At 33.8% G+C, this 19,403-nt stretch overlaps 1 protein-coding gene across 1 annotated transcript in view; it reads right to left on the reverse strand.

Annotated features, from left to right (window-relative positions):
• Nucleotides 1-371: 371 nt before the first annotated feature.
• TNFSF11 (TNF superfamily member 11) overlaps nt 372-19,403 on the reverse strand; it is a 69,734-nt gene continuing 50,702 nt past the window's right edge. Inside the window, exons 3-5 of the mRNA XM_074192597.1 lie at nt 19,057-19,102; nt 18,890-18,976; nt 372-1,820 (exon numbers count right to left, since the gene is read on the reverse strand). Coding sequence (XP_074048698.1) covers nt 1,399-1,820; nt 18,890-18,976; nt 19,057-19,102 — 555 coding nt within the window. The 3' untranslated portion in view covers nt 372-1,398. The remainder of the gene's footprint in view (nt 1,821-18,889; nt 18,977-19,056; nt 19,103-19,403) is intronic.

Consider the following 19,403-nt stretch of genomic DNA (forward strand, 5'->3'; position numbering starts at 1 on the left):
CTCTGATTTGGTGTTAAATGTATCTGGCCTTCAGTATAATTATAATGTCCCCATTTTTAACTTACAAAGCCTCTGACTTGTGATTATCAACACACAAGTGAATCTCTCATCACTGATTTTATTAGAGTTCAAAGGTTCATTAATTTAATGGACCATATTCCTTCCTTTTGGTTGAATCCCATTTATCCCAATAAAATTTGGGAAGAGCTATAAACTACATAACAGTATAATGAAGAGGAAAGGATAATAGAGAAAAACAAGTATTATAGGAAACCACAGCATTCAAAGTATCTTTTCATATAAATTTATTTTTACACCAAAAGAAAAAAAAATGAAATAGTTTTACTGTATAGTATAAAATTATTCCTACTAAAATGAAGATGATTTCTTTGGTCAATATGCCTCTGATAACTTTTCACTTTAAAAAATATCCAAAATCCACAATCTGCAGCACTTGTAGATAAAAACACCTGTTCAATAATTACATAAATACTCTTGACAGATTTCAATGTCCCATTATGTATTCTTTTTGGCAATGTCAGCTTCCTAAAGTCAATTAGCTTCCAGATTTGAAAGGCACCTGGTGACCAACATTCTACTCGTTATTCATGGAATTCATTTAATTTTTGCATAGACTTGACAAGTCTGAAAAATCTATTAAGTTAAAAAGAACAAAGAAATATATTACATTTGCTATTAGCAAACAATCTTTCTTTCCTTTAGCTGCAAGTTTTCCCCAGGGGATTAACAAAGTGCACCAGTTAAATATGTCTGTACATTTAAAACATTAAATATGCCAACAGCAAGACATTTTAAATATTTTGAATCAAATACCATAGCACAAATATAATTTACATATTTTGCACAAAACATTACATCTGAAATATAATTTTAGGTATTATATAAAAATACATATTTTTCTTTCCTCTTTAGAAAAAAAATTATTTGCAGGTTCTAGCATGATGTAACAATTCAAAAGAACGCAACTCTTCAGATGATCCCCCTCTTGCAATTAGGATAAAATCCTATCAGGTTTGGTCTAGCAGCATGAAATTGTAGCAAGACCAAGTGTAGCCCCTTTTAATAGCTCAAATGCAGCGTTTCATGAAGGTAACCATAAATGCCACACTCCAGTTTAATTCTAGGAATTTATTACAAAATATATAAACCATTGTGTAATAAAGCCTGTACGAGGAATATATCTTGAGTCCAGATACTCCTTTTGTACGTGCACATACAGAGTCAAATGCACACATCTGAGGGTAAAATTCTGCTCAGAAGGCTCTAAGTCATGTCTCCTAGTAGTCTGACACAGCTATGAAACATCTTTCTGACATATTTTTTAAAATAACCATACACCCTAGGAAATGTCTAATTACTACCTCTAAAACTCAAGGCTCAATCGATATCTCGAACTTTAAAAGCCCCAAAGTAAGTTGCATCTTGAGCAGGATCCAGTAATGATGGGTTGGATACCTGGATACTTATTTCTTCACCAGACCTCAGTTTAAAAAATCCTCCTACATTTATGGAGTAAAAATTGAACTGTGATTTTTTTGACCAGTACTTAGTGCTTCCTCCTTTCATCAAAGTATCCGAATTTTGGATTTTCATATTGGTTTTTGTGACATACACCATCAGCTGAATAGGTTCTTTGGTCAAACCACCAGAAGTTTCATGATGTCTGAAGCAAATGTTGGCGTAGAGGTAATAGAAGCCATCTTGGTTGACCTTTAGTTTTCCATTGCTGAAAGTCATATTTGAAATATTTGCCCAACCTCTGTCATGGTACCAGGAAGAAATAGTCACTTTTTTGGAGCCTGAGCAGAAGAGAGAGAAAAACAAGTAAAATTTAGTTCCTTTCGTAAATATGATATTCAACAGGATTTTGAGTTTGGAAGCAAGTAGCCAATGAGTATTCCAAAGTATAAAGTAATTGAACCTCAAAACTTGCACCAGAATTGACAGTTTCATTTACTTGTACATCTCAATTGTCTCACCCTTTCCTTTCAATTCATGAAGAGATATTTGAGGTGCACAAAAGGGAAATGAGAAACTGGATTCCAATGACCCTAAGAAAAGGAGTTAGAGTAGGGAGCATATTGCTGCCTGCAATCTCTTTTCCTCTTTCCTCTCTTTTTTCTTTTTCAATTGTAACTTGTAGTCATAACTGACACCTACAGTTCAACCCAGGTGAAAATTTGATTGGCCCCCAACAAAGAGGCAATGGGGTGTATTGGAAGCAGTACTTGACTGGAAAACAGGAAAGGCTGTTTTGCTACATAAAATTGGATAATTTCATTCATTTGCTATATGAAATTGGACAAACTATTAACCCTTCAGATCTCTGATTTCTCATGTGCAAAAGGAAAAGATTAGCTATCTAAGGTTTCTTTCTATCATTAATTTCTATAAATCTGTCAAATGTTCCACAAACTCTTTAAACTAATTTACTTTCTATTCAGAACATATTATTATTCATTTATAACTCCATGGAAAAATGGTAAAGTCATTATGATCCAGTATACAGTATTGATCAAAATCTGTACTAACCAATAATTCCACATGTCTATTTACTATTATAATAATAACTGCTATTCATACAATGACTGAAATGCTCCTTAAATCAAGGACAAAATTATGTTCAGATTATTTCATTATATTCAAATTCATTGAAAGTTGATACTCATGAATAATAAACAGATTTAGTAACTCAAGACATAGTAGAGGGAGAATTGAACTGAGCTAAGAAGTCCAGGGTTCAGGTTTGACCTCTTACACATACTATGTCTTCCTGGACAAGTCACTAACTCTGAGTGTCCCCAAGCAAATCTCTAACAGTATAACTTGTATAAGTTGTTAATTTGGATTAGAAGAGGAAATTTCCTTTCTGGGAGTTGCTTATTCCAATAACATCATCAATCTACAATCACACAGCCCCCTAAAGTCATATATTAGCCAGAACATTTAATTAAGCAAAACAACCAAGTCCCAACTATGCCAACTAAGAAAGATTTTATTGAATATGAAATGCTACTCAACTACAGAGAACAGATATCCCTTTAGTTCACAGTACAGTCTAAATAAATTCTTATTCTATCCCATAGGAAATCTGTAGAAACAATTTCTCTCACAATCCAACTAAGATAGACACTTACATCACCAAGATGGTCAATAGAAGATCAGTATCTGTCCTTTAGATTTAATGCCAGAAAACCCCATTTCTGTGACCACTGAAATCTCTTTACTCCCTGCCAGTCAACCCAATACCTTGAGATCATTTGAGTAGAGAAGCAGGAGACAAAGAACAGACCTGAAGACTTAAATTTATTTTTTGAATTTATTATTTATTTTACATTCTTTTTGTTTTAAATTTTGAGTTACAAATTCTCTCCCTCCCTTCCACTCCTTTCCCTTTTTCTGAGAAGGCAAGCAAAATGATAACAATTAATTATACATGTGAAATCATGCAAAATATTTCCATATTAGACATACCACCAAAAAAGCAAAAAATTTAAAAAAGAGAGAAAATTATACTTAATTTGCACTCAGACTTAATCAGCTCTCTCTGGATATGAAGAGCATTTTTCCATCATGAAGCCTTATCTTGGATTATTGATCAGAATAGCAAAGTATTTCATAGTTAATTATCATTGAAATACTACAATTACTATGCACGTTCATTTCCCATTTCTTACTTCATTTTGAATCTGTTCATATAGGTCTTGCAAATTTTTTTCTGAACCACCTCCTTCATCATTTCTTATAGCACAATAGTACTTATCACAACTATATATGCTGATGAGCATTCCCGCAGTTTTCAATTCTATGCTATCACAGAAAGGGCTGCTATAAATATTTTTGTACATAGAGGGCCTTTTCCATTTTCTTTGACCTCTTTTGGATACAGACCTACAGTACTAATTGCTGGGTCAAAAGATATGCAGAGTTGTATAATCCTTCAGTCATAGTTCCAAATTATTTGTCAGAGTGGATGGATCCAATTCAGAACCCCATTTTATTAGTGTACCTATTTTCCCTGATCCCTTCTGGTAATTGTCATTTCTGATAAATGTGAGGTGGTATCTCAGATTTGTTTTAATTTGCATTTCTCCAAGCAATAGTGATTGAGAGCATTTTTTTCATATGACTGATAGCTTTGATTTCTTTCTCTGAAAAGTCTTTTCAGATCCTTTCACCATTTACCAATTGGTGAATGGCTCTTATTTTTTATGAATTTGACTCAGTTCCCAATATATTTGAGAAATGAGATATCAGAAAAACTTGCTGCAAATTTTTTTGATGTCACTTCATTGTCTCTGGTATTTCCTTTTTTTTTTTTAAGCAAAATGTAGTTTCCCTGATTATCTTTTAAAATTAGCTCTATTTTGCTTTTTTGCTGATCTGAGATCATGATTGCCATTTCTACCTTTTATACTTCTCCTGAAGCAGAATGAATTCTGCTCAAGACTGTCATTTCAACTGTGTATATTTTTCTGTTTCAGGTGTGTCCCCTTTTAAACAACATTGCTGAATTCTAGTTTCTAATGTTATGATTCCTAACTATGTATTTCCCTCCATCCAATTTTTTTCCATTTATTCTATCCTCTCTCTTTTTATTCTGTTTCTCCTCAAAAATCTGTTTTGCTTCTGACCACTGATTCCTTCAACTTGCCCTCCCTTTTATTATCATCCCCAGTTCATATCTCTTATCTCTTTCCTCTCCTATTTCTCTTTTGAAAAAAAAAAAGATTTCTATACCAGTTGAGTGTGTTCATATAGTCTTCCCTCTTTCTGATGAAAGTGAGGTTCAAATATTGCTTTCTACCCCTCCATTTTCTCCTCCACAATTAAAACTCTGCTTTGCACACCTTTTTTAAAGAGATTTCCCCATTCTATATCTCCCTTCTCCTTCTTCCAGTGTATTCCTCTTTTTCTTCCCTTCATTTTTACTTTTTTTTAGAGGCCATCCTAATATAATCATAAAGTTCTTAGGAGTTACATATATCATCCTCCCAAATAGAAATAGTTTAATTTTATTGAGTCCCTTATGATTACTCTTTCATGTTTACTTTTTTTATGCAACTCTTGAATCTTATGTTTGAATGTCAAATTTTCTATTCAATTCTGTTTTTTTCATAATGAATTCCTAGAAGTCTTCTATTTCATTAAATATATATATGTATATATATATATATACAAATATATATATATATATATATATATATATGAATTTTCCCTAAAGGATAATACTTAGAAATACTTAGTATTTCTGAGTACATTATTCTTACTTATAATCCCAGCTCCTTTGTCCTTTCAGAATATCACATTCCAAACCTTCTGATTCTTTAATGTGAAAGCTGCTAAAACTTGGTGATCCTGACTGTGGGTCCATGATAATTTAACCATTTCTTTCTGATTTCTTACAATATTTTCTCCTGGACATGGGAGCTTTAGAATTTGACTCTAATATTCCTGGAAGTTTTTGAACTGGGATTACTAAAGGAGTTGATTAGTGGGTTCTTTCAATTCTTATTTTATTCTCTGGATCTAAGATTTGGGACAGTTTGGGTTTTTAATTTTTTTTTTTTGGCTTTTGCAAGGCAATGGGGTTAAGTGACTTGCCCAAGGTCACATAGCTAGGCAATTATTAAGTGTCTGAGGCTGGATTTGGACTCAGGTACTCCTGACTCCAGGACTGGTGCTCTATCCACTGTGTCACCTAGCCACCCCTTTAATTTCTTGAAGTATGATGTTTCAGCTCTTTCATTCACCATTGCTTTCAGTTAGTCCAGTAATTCTTAAATTATCTCTCTTCACTCGATGATGAGATATTTCACATTTTCTTCTATTTTTCATTCCTTTGACTTTGATTATTCCTTGATGTCTCATGGAACCATTTCTATTCACCCAATTAGAATTTTTAAGGAATTATTTTCTTCAGTCAATTTCTGTACTTTTTAAAATTTTGGTCACTTCTGTTTTTTAAGGAATTTTTTAAAGTGAATTTTCCCATTAGACATATTCTACTTCATTAATGAATTCTTTTCTTCAGTGAACTTTTTGTACCTTTTTTACTGTTTTACCAATTCAGTTTTTTTTAACATATAATTTTTTTCAGCACTTTTTCTTTTACCCAACTGTTCTCTATTCATGATTTTCTTGTATCATTCTGATTTTTCCCCAAGTTTTCATCCCTTTCTTTTTTAATTACTATTTTAGTTTTCCAAATACATGTATATTTTTGTTACAAAATTTCCTTCCCCCCATCTTCCCACCCTGCCCACCCCTCAGCAGCAGTCAGATTAACATTGTACTTACACATTTTTAATAAACATGTTTATGGATTAGTCATTTTTGGTGTGAGGAATTAGGATTAAGGGAAAGAGATAAATAAGAGATAATTTTTAGAAAGTGTTCAGATTCTGAAGGGTTGCTTTTTATTTTTGTTTTGTTTTGTTTTTTTCCTCTGGATGGGGATAATTGGTGTAATACCATTGTCCTAGCTCTCTGAACTGCTGAGAGGCGCTGCTTCCATCAAGACTGATCATCTCACAATGTTGTTGTTAATGTGTACATGCTCTTGGCTCTACTCCTTTCACTCAGCATCAGATGCTGTAAGTCATTCCATGTTTCTCTAGAGTCCATCCATTATGGTTTCTTATAGAACAATAATATTCCATAGTATTCATGTACCATAACTTGTTTAGCCATTCCCCAAATGATGGGCATTCCCTCAATTTCCAATTCTCTGCCACTATACAAAGAGCTACTATAACTATTTGGGAAAATGTGGGACTTTTCCCATTTTTTATGCTTTCTTCTAGATTATAGACCTAGAATTGGGATTGTTTGGTCAAAGAGAATGAACATCTTTATTGCTCTTTGGATATATAGTTCCATATTGCTCTCCAGAATGGTTGGATCTATTCACGACCCCATCAGCAATGCATCAATGTCCCAATTCTCCCACAACCTTTCCAACACTGATCATTTTCTCTTTTTTTTCTTCTTAGTCAATCTGATAGGTGTGAGGTGATACCGAAATTGAGCGCAGGTTCTTCTGACTCCAGGGTAGGTGCTTTATTCACTGTGCCACATAGCTTCCTCATAGGTATTTTAATTTGCATTTCTCTAATCAATAATGATTTGTAGCAGGTTTTTTCATATGATTATATATAGCTTTAATTTCTTCATTTGAAAACTGTCTATTTATATCCTTTGTTCATTTATCAATTAGGGAATGACTTGTAGCCTTATAAATTTGATGCAATTCTCTATATAATTAAGAAACGAGATCTTTATTTGAACTCCTAGTTGTGGAGATTATTTCCCAGATTTCTGCTTTCCTTCTAATTTTGAAAGCATTAGTTTTATTAGCATTATTTTTAATTTAAAATAGTCAAAATCATTCATTTTGCAGTTTATAATGTACTCTATTTCTCACTTGATCATAAATTTGCCCCCTTTCCATAGATCTGATAGAGCATTTCTTGGTCTATTAATTTATCTCTAGTGTCATCCTTTATATCTAAATCCTGTACCCATTTTGACCTTATTTTGGTATAGGGTGGGAGATATGAGTCTATGCCTAGTTTTTTGCCATACTATTTTCCAGTTCTCCCAACAATTTTTGCTAAATAGTGAGTTTATCCCAGAAGTTGATGTCTTTGGGTCTGTCAAAAAGTAGTTTGCAGTAGTCATTTCCTGCTATTTCATTTGAACCTATCCTAATCCACTGATCCATTACTCAATTTCTTAATCAGTACCAGGCAATTTTGATGACTGCCGCTTTATAGTATAGTTTTAGATCTGATAGAAGTAGGCCACCTTCCTTTACATTTTTTTTCCCATCACTTCCCTTGCTATTCTTGCCCCCTTGTTGCTCCAGATGAATTTTGTTAATATTTTTCCTAGCTCAGTAAAATATCTATTTGGTAGTTTGATTGGTATAGCATTGAATAAGTAATTTAATTTGGGTAGAATTGTCATTTTTATTATATTAGCTCAACCTAATCATGAGCAATTGACATTTTTCCAATTATTTAGATCTGACTTTATTTGGGTGAGAAGTGTTTTATATTTGTGTTCATACAGTTTCTGGGTTTGTCTTGGGAGGTAGATTCCCAAGTATTCAATGTTATCTATAGTTATTTTAAATTCAGTTTCTCTTTTTGTCCATTGCTCATGGGCTTTGTTGTTCATATATAGAAACATTGATGATTTAAGTGGGTACATTTTATATCCTGCTACTATGCTGAATTTGTTGTTTCAAGAAATTTTTAAAATGATTTTCTTGGGTTCTCTAAGTATACCATCATATCATCTGCAAAGAGTGAAAGCTTTGCTTCATCATTACCAATTCTGATTCCTTCACTTTCTTTTTCTTTTCTTATTGCTCAAAGTAGCATTTCTAATACTATAGTGAATAGAAATAGTGATAGTGGGCACACTTGTTTCACCCCTGATTTTATTGGAAATGCTCAGAGTTTATTCCCATTACATATAATATTTGTTGCTGTTTTTAGATAGATACTATTTATTATGTTAAGGAAAACTCCATTTATTTCTAAACTTTCTAATGTTTAAAATAGGAATGTATGATTCATTTTAACAAAGACTTTTTCTGCATCTATTGAGATATTGATATGATTTCTGCTGGTTTTGCTATTAATATGCTTAATTATGTTGAGCATTTTTATAATATTGAACCATCCCTGCCTACCTGGTATAAATCTACCTGATCATGGTATATTATCCTAGTAATAACTTGTAGTCTCATTGCTAAAATTGTATTTAAGATTTTTGCATCAATATTCATTAGGGAGATTGGTCTACAATTTTCTTTGTCTATTTTGGTTCTTCCTGTTTTAGGTATCAGCACCATGTTGGTATCATAAAAGGAATTTGGTAGAAATGCTCCTATTTTTTAAATAGTTTATGTAGAATAGGAATTAATTGCTCTGTAAATGTTTGGTAGAATTCACTTATAAATCCATCTGAATGTGGAGACTTTTTTTAGGGAGTTTATGGATGGTTTCTTCAATTTCTTTTTTTTCTGAACTAGTGTTATTTAAGCATTTTATTTCCTCTTCTGTTAATCTGGCTATCCAATTTATTGTCATAAAGTTGTCAAAGCAGCTGTGAATTATCTCTTTAATTTCCTCCTCATTGGTGGTTAGTTCAAAAAAGAGAAATCTTTTTGATACTAGTTATTTGGTTATCTTCTTTCTTTCTTTTTAAAAATCAGATTAACCAAAGGTTTGTCTATTTTACTGACTTTTTCATAAAACCAAATCATAGTTTTATTTATGAGATCAATGGTTTTCTTGCTTTCAATTTTACTAATCTCTCCCACGTTTTTCAGAATTTCTAATTTGATATTTAATTGAGCATCTTTAATTTATTTTTTTTCTAGTTACATACCCAATTCATTGATTTCCTGTTTCTCTATTTTATTCATTTACACATTTAAAGATACAAAATTCCCTCTCAGAACAGTTTTGGCTGCATCCCATAAATTTTGGTATGATGTCTCATTAGTATCATTTTCCTGGATATAGTTATTGATTATTTCTATTATTTGCTGTTTGATCTACCCATTATTTAAGATTTAACTATTTAGTTTTCAATTAGTTTTTGGTTTATCTTTCCATAACCCTTTATTACTTGTAACTTTTATTACATCATGGTCTGAGAAGTGTGTATTTATTATTTCTGCCTTTCTACATTTGAATATAAGGTTTTTGTGCTCTAGTACATGGTCAGTTTTGGTATAGGTGCCATGTACTGACAAGAAAAAGGTGTATTCTTTTTGATCCCATTAAGTTTTCTCCAGGGGTCTATTATATCTAAATTTACTAAGATTTCATTCACCTTCTTAACTTCCCCTTTGTTTATTTTGTGGTTAGATTTATCTAGTTTTGAGAGAGGGAGGTTCTCATCCCTCATTATTAAAATTTTACTATTTATGTATCCTTGAAATTCACTCAGATTTTCCTCTAGAAATTTGGATGCTATACCACTAGGTGCATACATGTTTAGTAATTATATAGCTTCATTAACAAAAGTGCCTTTTTAAAAAGATGTCGTTTCCTTCCTTATCCCTTTAATGAGATCAATTTTTGCTTTTACTTTCTCTGAGATCAGAATTACTAACCCTGTTTTTTTTTTTAATTTCAGTTGAGGCATAATATATTTTGCTCCATTCTTTTACCTTTACCCTGTGTGTATCTCTCTGCTTCAAATATGTTTCTTGTATACTACATATTGTAGGATTCTGGTTTTTAATCCATTCTGCTCACCACTTCTATTTTATGGAACAGTTCATCTCATTCACATTGACAGTTAAGATTCCGAGTTCTGTATTTCCCTCTATGCAATTTCTCCATTTATATTTTTCTCTTTTCTTCTTATTCCTTCTCACCAAAATTTTACTCCCTTTCCCTCTTTAACTTTTCTTTTAAAATTTAATTTTCAGTTTATTTTCACTTATATTTTTGCCTTCCCTTATCTTTCCCTTCACCCCCCCCCCCCCATAGATTAGATAGATTTTTAAATCCAAATGGGAATGTATCTTATGCTCTCTCTCCAGGCCAAATTGAATATAATTTACTCATTGTTCACACTTTCCCTTCTTTCCCTCTAAAATTATAAATCTCTGTGCCTCTTCACCTGGTGTTATTTATCACTCATTTAATCAGGTATCATCAATCATAGTTTGATTATTTAATATGCTCAAATTGTTATCAAAGTATCATCACAGACTGATTGCTTGATTGCTTGATAAGCAGCATTGTCTCAACTTACAACAAAACATATAATCATTTTTACCTTACCCCCTTTTCAAGTACCCTCCACAATCATCCTCATGAGCCAACGTTATCATCCAAAACCAAATCATTTCTTGAACTATTAGTATCCCTCCCTCAGGTCTATTTTCCCTCACACTTTACCCCCCCCCCCATGCAGTGTACTTAATCCCTTGTTAAATGAAGGAAGGAGTAAATCAAATCCTGATTTAATTAACTACAAGAATCTTAAGGACTCTAAGTACTTGGAGGCCCTGAAGATCTCACTTGAGAACTTTACAAATGATTGTAAGTTATGTGAGACACTGGCTCAGGAACACCAGCTTAGGATGCCCTCATCAGAGAAAATGTTAAGCTTTGTCAGCAAAGTAGAAGTAAAGTAGGTCAAAGGTCAATAATACACTTAAGTTTAGAGTTAACATCCCTGCTTTCATGAGGGCTTTTTGTCTCAAACATAGTGATGTCATCTTGGACCTCTTCAATGGAGAGATGAGACCCAATTACACTGATATACTTTAAGTCTAAATTCTTCAACTATAATCAACCCTTTAATTATCCTAAGAAAAGTAAAATTGTAAAGAATTAGAGGAATCATATCTTCCCTTTTAGGATTGTACACAATTTGATGGTCTTGACCAACATTTGTTTTGTTTTGTTTTTCCTTCTCCTTTACATTTACATTTTTATACAACTCTTGAGTCATGTATTTGGTGATTGAATTCTCTTTTCTGTTGTGGTCTTTGTATCAGAAAATTCTGGAAGTCCTCTATTTCATTGAATATCCATTTTTTCTCCTGACAGTATATGCTGAATTTTGCAGGGTAGTAAATTCTGGGTGGTCCTTTGCTCTCTGATATAGGTATTGGAATACCAAAATATGGTATTACAGATCTTCTGGTCCTTCAGTGTTGAGGCTGATAGATGCTGTATGTGTCTGATTGTGTTTCCTTTGTATTTAAATTGTTTTCTTTTTGCTAGTTGTCTGATGATTTGTAGATTATCTTTTCTGGGTCTATTTTTCAGGTCATTTTTTTTTTCCTAAAAGGTACTTAATATTTTCTTCAACTTTTTGAGCCTTTTTATTTTGTTTGATGGAATCTTATGGTTTTGTAGAGTCATTGATTTCTATTCATTCAAATTTCATTTTTAGGGTTTTATTTTCTTTAATTAACTTTTGTGTTGCCTTTTTAAAGGTGTTGAATTCTCTGGTAAATTTTTCATAATTTTCCTGCATGATTCTCATTTCTTTTTTTCCATTTTTCTTCTTCTCTTCTTTGGTTTTTAAATTCTTTTTTATGTTCTTACATGAGCTTTAGGATTTGAGTCCAGTGTATAGACCCTTTCAAAACTTGCTGGAGACTTATTTATCACTTATTTCTTCTTCCAACATGGCATTGTTATCATCTTTGTAAAGTAGTTTTCTACAGTGAGCACTCTTAGTTTTTTTTGCTCATCTTTGTTGTTTTAACTCTGCTCCTGGGGTATAGGGAGTATAGATCCAATCTTTCTAAGCTGGGGTTTGATCTCTAGCTTCTCACTGGCCAAGATGTTGCCTATGCAGTCCAGTCCTTGCCTCTGCAGAGGATTTTTTCCTCCTTTATGTCCAGGTTTTGACTTAGTAGTGGTTTGTTCCTCACCCAGTCCTATATTTTGCTCTGGTGTTGCCAGGGTTCAAACTTTGTTTGGGGTTGGGACCCTCCCTGTTGGCTTGCTATCTAGCTGCTGGGACCTCTGCTGTTGTCGGGACTTGGACTGCATTGTGGCCATTGGCTTTTCTGCTCTCCCCACATCCTGGTCTTTACTTCCCCTTTCCCCCCAAAAGAAACAGACCTTCAATGAAGATTCTCTATGATGTCTACCACTGAAAACTTCTTTCAATCTCCTTTCTTTCCTTGGTGGGATCTGTAGCTGGAATGTCAGTGCAGAGGTTTAATTTATCTTTGGTAGGGAAAAGCTCCGGAAGCATGCTAGCTTCAGGTGCCATCTTGGCGCTGCCCCACCCCCAATTTCTTTCTTTAACTCTGCCAGGAATTGTTGGCTTTAGTATCTTTGAAATCTTTGAGGTTTTGGTTGTAGTATATATATGAATTTATATTTATATGAAACTTTATTTTAAGGTTGAACTCTCTGCTCACTTAGGGATAGGCAGGCACTCCCTCAAGTTTCAGACTTTTTTTGTGCTGCTGTTTTCAGATCTAGTGATAGAATTTACAAGTTTTTGGTGCATCCAAAGTGGCATGAACAGGATAGAGGTGTGGTCACTGCTCTCCTGGTCTGAGCAGGTAAGCCCTACTATTCTGCAGCCACAAATGCTAGTCTTCCTCTTGGTCCTGGAACTGTGATCAGGACTTCTTTCCTCCCTGCAACTACAAGTACTCTTTTGCAAGGGTCCCTGCTCCCTCCAAGTATTCCATTCCACCCTGGGACTATGTCCTATAATAGTATATGGGCAATTGTTTCCAATCAATGCCAAATGTACCCAGTTCCAGATAAATGTCCCATGTAATCTCTTTCTGATCAACTGTATAACCCTCTTACCAACATCCATGGGCTGAGATATCCCAACACTAGTAGTTCCATAGTCATAGTTGCTTCTGAAACCCACAACTGTTGCTATCATTGCCTTCCGCTATGTCACTCTGGACTGGCCCCCACCCTAGTGTCACCAGATGTGACACTGACCTTCTAAATTGTCTTTGACTGAAAAAAATGCCTGATATTTTATTGACTCTTCCAATCCAAAATTTGATTAGAGTAATTAAAGTTGTTTGAAGAGAAATGAAATACGAATTCAACTGGATTACTGCCTGTACTCCACCATCTTAGTCCTGTTACCCACTCATCTACCGCATCCCTAAGATTTTAATTAGCCTTAGAGTATAATTCCCAGGCCTCTATTATGGTTCACCATTATTTTGAGTTGGCTCACAACTCTCAGGTCATTTCAGGTTGGATCTGAAATAGTTTTAAATGTCCACAGAGTCTAAAACCAATTTCAGTTAAACCCAATAACTTCCTGATGTTTCCATACCCTCAGTGACTCTCCAGATTGATACAGAACCACTCAGGAATCTGTAAGACCAATATTCCTCCAAAAAAGTCCTTCAGATTGGAAGACTCTGGAGGGAGTCACCTTTAAATTTAAGGTATGAATTGGTGGTCCTGTTGCCCAATGATTCTAAAGAGCAAGGTACCAAAAAATCAGATTGGGAATAGAGTGTTGGGTTTATAGCCAGGAACATCTAATTCAAATTCTACATTTGATATTTACTATATGACCAAGGCATAAATCACTTAATCCTTCTGAGTCTTCATTTCCTCAACTATAATAAAATAGTAATAATATTGTCTTTAGAATCTACACCACTGGTTGGTTTTGAAGTTCAAATGAGATAATTCAAAATGCTCCAAAAGTTTTAGTGAAACTTAAAATGAAACTTTTGGGAAGCCCCTATAGATATAATACATTTTACATTTGTATTCTAAAACTCTATGTAAATGCTAGCTATAGAATCAGAAGAATTTATAGTGGGGATAGTGGGGAAAGTGAGGGGAAGAGAAAGGGGGGAAGACATTAAAGGGACTGATTCACATTGAGGTGTTGGATTAGTATTTCCTAATTAGGAACTCTTTCAGTTCTGGAGATAAAATTATTATTTAAGATCATGGTACTAAGATGGACAAACTACATTGGGATGAAAATTTCTCTAGTTATCACATCTTCCTGAATATTTATCTCCTCAGAAGTACCCTGAAGAAGCTTAAAGAAATTCAAGACATTTGACTCCTCTTAAGTTTTTCTTTCATCACATCTGCCCAACCCATCCCTTAGGATCAAACCTGCCATTGTTTATTACTTCAAAACTGGGTAGTTCTTTGACAAAAGCAGGATGTGTCCTGCTCCTCCCATTGTCCATATTAAGAAATAGTCTGCTTAGTCCTCATTGAAAAGAAAACAACACAATCAAGGGACAGTTACCCTTCTGGTGATAAGCCCCTGGGAATTTAACTAGTTTGGCATTTGAGTAATAGATATGGTTCATCATAGGTCTTTCTGGCTTGATAAAATTTGCCCTGAGGCTTGTATTTTGGTGATATAGCTTTCAAGAATCAGGGTCCTTTCTTTGTCATGTCTGAAAGATTAAATATGACTACAGTTTGACTATTTATATGAATAATACAGTGAACACCATATCCCCTTCCTTGTGATGCTTCATCAGGTCAGTCTTAGGAACATTAAAGGAATAGATAGTCTTGAAGATATAAGTTATACTGTTTTAGAAAAGGTAGTTAAGCAGGGAAATCAAAAGGTGATGATTGAATCTTAATATCCCTTCAATGAACATTTAGTCCATTGAAAGTCTTTCTACCAAAGACTAAAGAAGACTCTATGTTTATGCAATATATATATATATATATGTATATATATATATATATATATATATATTTATATACATAATCCATAGTTACTACACTAGGTGGCACAGTGGGGAGAGCACTAAGTCTATAGTCAGTAAAACTCATCTGAGTTCAAATTCAATCTCAAATACATACTAGCTGTGTGACCTTGGACAAGTCACTTAACCCTGTTTGCTTCAGTTTCCTCATCTGTAAAATGAGTTGGAAAAGGAAATGGCAAACCACTCTAGCATCTTTGACAGGAAAACCCCAAATGGGTTCACAAGAGTAAGATATGACTAAAAAGCAACAAGAACATATTATTCGTGTACTGTAGGATAAAATAGGCATCTAAATCTCAATGATCTTAACTGGACTATTGAGACAATTAAATAAGAAAAATTAACTGATTTTTTTCTCACATTGACTTTATAGCTTTTTAAGGCACTTTCCTTTGACCCTCATAACAACCCTATACAGTAGACAGGGCAGATCACATTGTCCCCATTTTAAAGATATAGAATCTAAGGACTAAATGAGGCTAAAAAATTACCAAAGGTCACAATGATAGCACAATCCACTTGTGAATTTGAATCCAATGATCCTTCTATTATGCCTTATTGTAATAAAAGGCAACAAAATATCATTGATATTAAATGCTGGGTAAATGAAAAGGAATTCAGAGGCAGGAAAGATCACCATGGGATAAAAATATCAGGAAAGGATTCATTGGGAAGAAGGTATGAAATTTGGGGAGGCAAAGAGGGTTGGGAGGGAGAGCCTTCTTGGCTTGGCCAAGGGAAAGAACAATGGTCAATTTGCAAGAATGTATGGTAAGCTAGAGGGATATAAAGTGGAACAGTCTGACTGAAGAAATATGTTCAGGGAGGATAGTGAAGATATAAACTGAGTCCAGGCTAGAGTGAACTTGTATTGCTTGACTAAGAAACCTTGTACAAATGGGGCTTGACAGATCCTTTACCTCAACTGCCACTGTCATAACTGTAGCAAATTTGAAAGCAAGATGAGGTGATGTCAGTGGAAATCAACAGTCTAAGTAGCACAAATGAAGCAATAATATCATATGGCAAAGTGATGTTTTTGGCTCCTGAAGTCTGAGACTTCTATATTGCTATTAATGATCAGTGAACTGGGTTCTCATTTCTCTTTTCTCATTTCAACACAATATATATATATCCCCATAAGATCATCAAAGACCTATGATGTTACTGGTCTAGGAGCTATAGAGATGCCTCAGATAGAGATAGTACATCTAATACTAAGAGTATTGGAGAGCTAGTTACCAAGGATTCAGAGAAGTTGGCTGATTTGTCTATAATTGAAAAGTTAGTAAGAATCAGTGACAGGATTTGAACATTTAGCAGTGCTCCTGATTCTAAGTCCAACACTATCTATTATCCCAGGCTACCTCTCATTGCCCCTAAATTTAATAAAAATAAAAGCTTATAGCAATCTTCCTCTGAAGTGGTGATCATTGACCACTATCAAAACTTAAAAATAAGTGGGCTTGGGAAAATGCTCTATGTCAGAAAAGAAATCCTATTTTCTTAAGCAGTAAAGTGCACTAACTCATTTCATTCAGGCACAAATTCAATAAACCTCACAAATATTCAAGTCCTGCTCTGTTTTTTTTAACATTCATTTTATATATAGAGAGATTTTTTATACCTAAAAGTATGGTTGCTATTGCCAAATTAGACTTCAGTATATCGTCTAATGTAAGATTTATCAGGGGTAATTTAAAACAAGCTGAAAAGATAAATGTAGAATAGTATTTCCATATTGTGCCCAGTGATGCTTCATTATTAATTTGATTGCATTTAAAATGTGCTAATATGCAAAGTAGTCTTTCAGAGCAAATTAGTATAGTTCTTTTTGGAGATGCAGAGAAACTAAAGATTAAAATATGCTGATGAAACATATTTAGGACCCATTTCATTAGTAAGGAGATCATATGGAAACCTAAAGAACTCTATTTCCATATTCTACCCCAAATGGCACAAGATTACCCTGAAAGAAAATATGCCATTGAAAGCTATCAAATTATGCTAAACCAGAGTAATTCACAGAAAACTTTTCCTGCATCAATTATACCACTATGATCTCAAAAATTGAGCCTGAGATTAGGCTCGAAAGTAGCCAGATATTTAGTGTTAAGCAAATACCTTACTTAATTATAACAGCTCCTAGAAACCTCATTTATCTGGAAACATCCAAGAGCTCCAGGAAAATAGGGTTCAACTCAATCCTAAACACAAGATCTGTGCATGCTAAATAAACCTCATGTACTTTACTGATAGGAGAACATCTCAAATCTTCATTCAGAGATTATTTGGCACCTGTTTATTTTGGGTGTGATTCTAATGAGTCTGGTTTTTGATTTCTAAATACATTTGAAGTGAAGACCCAACAAAATTAAAGTAGGAAGAAGGTTATTTCTGATATAGAAAGAGGTGAAAGCTGAAGCCATGATAGAAAAACAGACACAAGTACTAAAAGCATAGAAACATTAAACCATTTAGTATGCCCAACAATAAAACTGATGACAACAGTGAGAATTAGTGCAATAGAGATAACATTGATCATTATGATGCTGTCACCAAAAAACGTTCAAATGACATTCAGTATACTTTGGGTGTTATAGGAGAAAAATATATACTCTATAAAGATTTTAGTGCAAAATTGATTTTTTTGAAGTTTTGGTTACTAAAGCATTAAATTCTCATTTACCTGGAAATTGAAGCCATGCAGAACAATTCTTTCTTCAACATCCAATCTAGCCAAGGCTCACTCTTTTTTTTTTTATTAGATATTATATACTCATCTTGGAAAAAATCTAGATTTTTACTATCAATATAATATCCTGGTTGGTTCAAGTCCTGGCTGTAACATTTTCTAGCTATATGTCTATGTGCAACTCCTTTAATCTATTAGGGCCCCAAGGCAACTCTAGAATATATAATTAACTGAATATTTGTACCACAGAAAGGAGATTCCAACTAGAAGTATCCTGTGCTGATGTCTCAAGCCTGACCCTCCCATCTCCCAGAAAACTGATTGGTAAAAACCATAGTTTTTTTTTTAATCCATAGATTTTAAAACTATATCTTCCTTATGGAAATCATGTAAAAATACCACCTTTTTCACATAAATATCAATGTAAAGTGATGATCCTCCTGACAAGGTAGCAGGTTCACTCTTCAAAAAGCAGAGTTTTTTCACTAGCTAGAAGCTTGCTTCTCATGCTACCACCTAGACTACTGTAAGAGGCAACTAAGTCAACAACAATCTAATCACTCAATAGGATAATAAATAACCCCCTGAAGATAACTATTACCTTCTTCACCAATGGGAATACCTGAATTTTAGTTTGAGTGAATCCAGAAGGCTCATGGACATTGATGGTATCAATAAATACCCATTGGCAATATGTCTGACTACTAGCTGAAAATTCAAACTTGAATAAAGTATATTCTGGCAAAGCTGAGAATCAGTTTCTAGAAAGTTTCAATGTTTGTCATGATCTTAAGAACAAATGATCTTTTCTTTGGAAGGACATAGAGTTTGCAGTGGTCTAATGACCATTTGGTAGCTTTTCATATTCTCATGGTTAGTAGAAGTCTTTCAAATGCTTTTTTTGGCTGAATGCCTAAACTTACCTGAGGGAATATTGGTGCCATTAATAGTGAGATGAGCAAATGGCTGTGTTTTCCTGGAGAAATCCAACAAAGGATAGTCCATCATAGCTAGAGATGAAAGAAGTCACATTAGATCCAAGAATTTCAATCCATCAGGAAATCAAATATTTATATTGATCAATGCTCACCTTTTTCTGCTCTTGCATCCTCTGTCCTAGTCATAAGCTTTAGTTCCTAAAAGGAAAAGGGAAAATCCCACAAAGTTTTAATGCAATAGCAACACTTTATTTTGGTTCAATATTTTACAGTTCTTTGAAGTATCTGTACATAAGTCCATTGTCTCATTAGGTCCTCACCACAATCTTGGACACCAGTGGCTACTCATTTGGCAGAACATGATCATGATCATCTTGTACATAAAGTGGAGAAGATTTAAGAATACAAGGGTATAATGATAAAATGTTTCTTTCTCATCATACTATATTGGGTGCATATAGTTCTTGTACTTTCATGACTAGTTGTATTACTGACCCAA

Source organism: Macrotis lagotis, chromosome 6 (genome assembly GCF_037893015.1).
Source record: "Macrotis lagotis isolate mMagLag1 chromosome 6, bilby.v1.9.chrom.fasta, whole genome shotgun sequence".
NCBI classification, from domain to species: domain Eukaryota; kingdom Metazoa; phylum Chordata; class Mammalia; order Peramelemorphia; family Peramelidae; genus Macrotis; species Macrotis lagotis.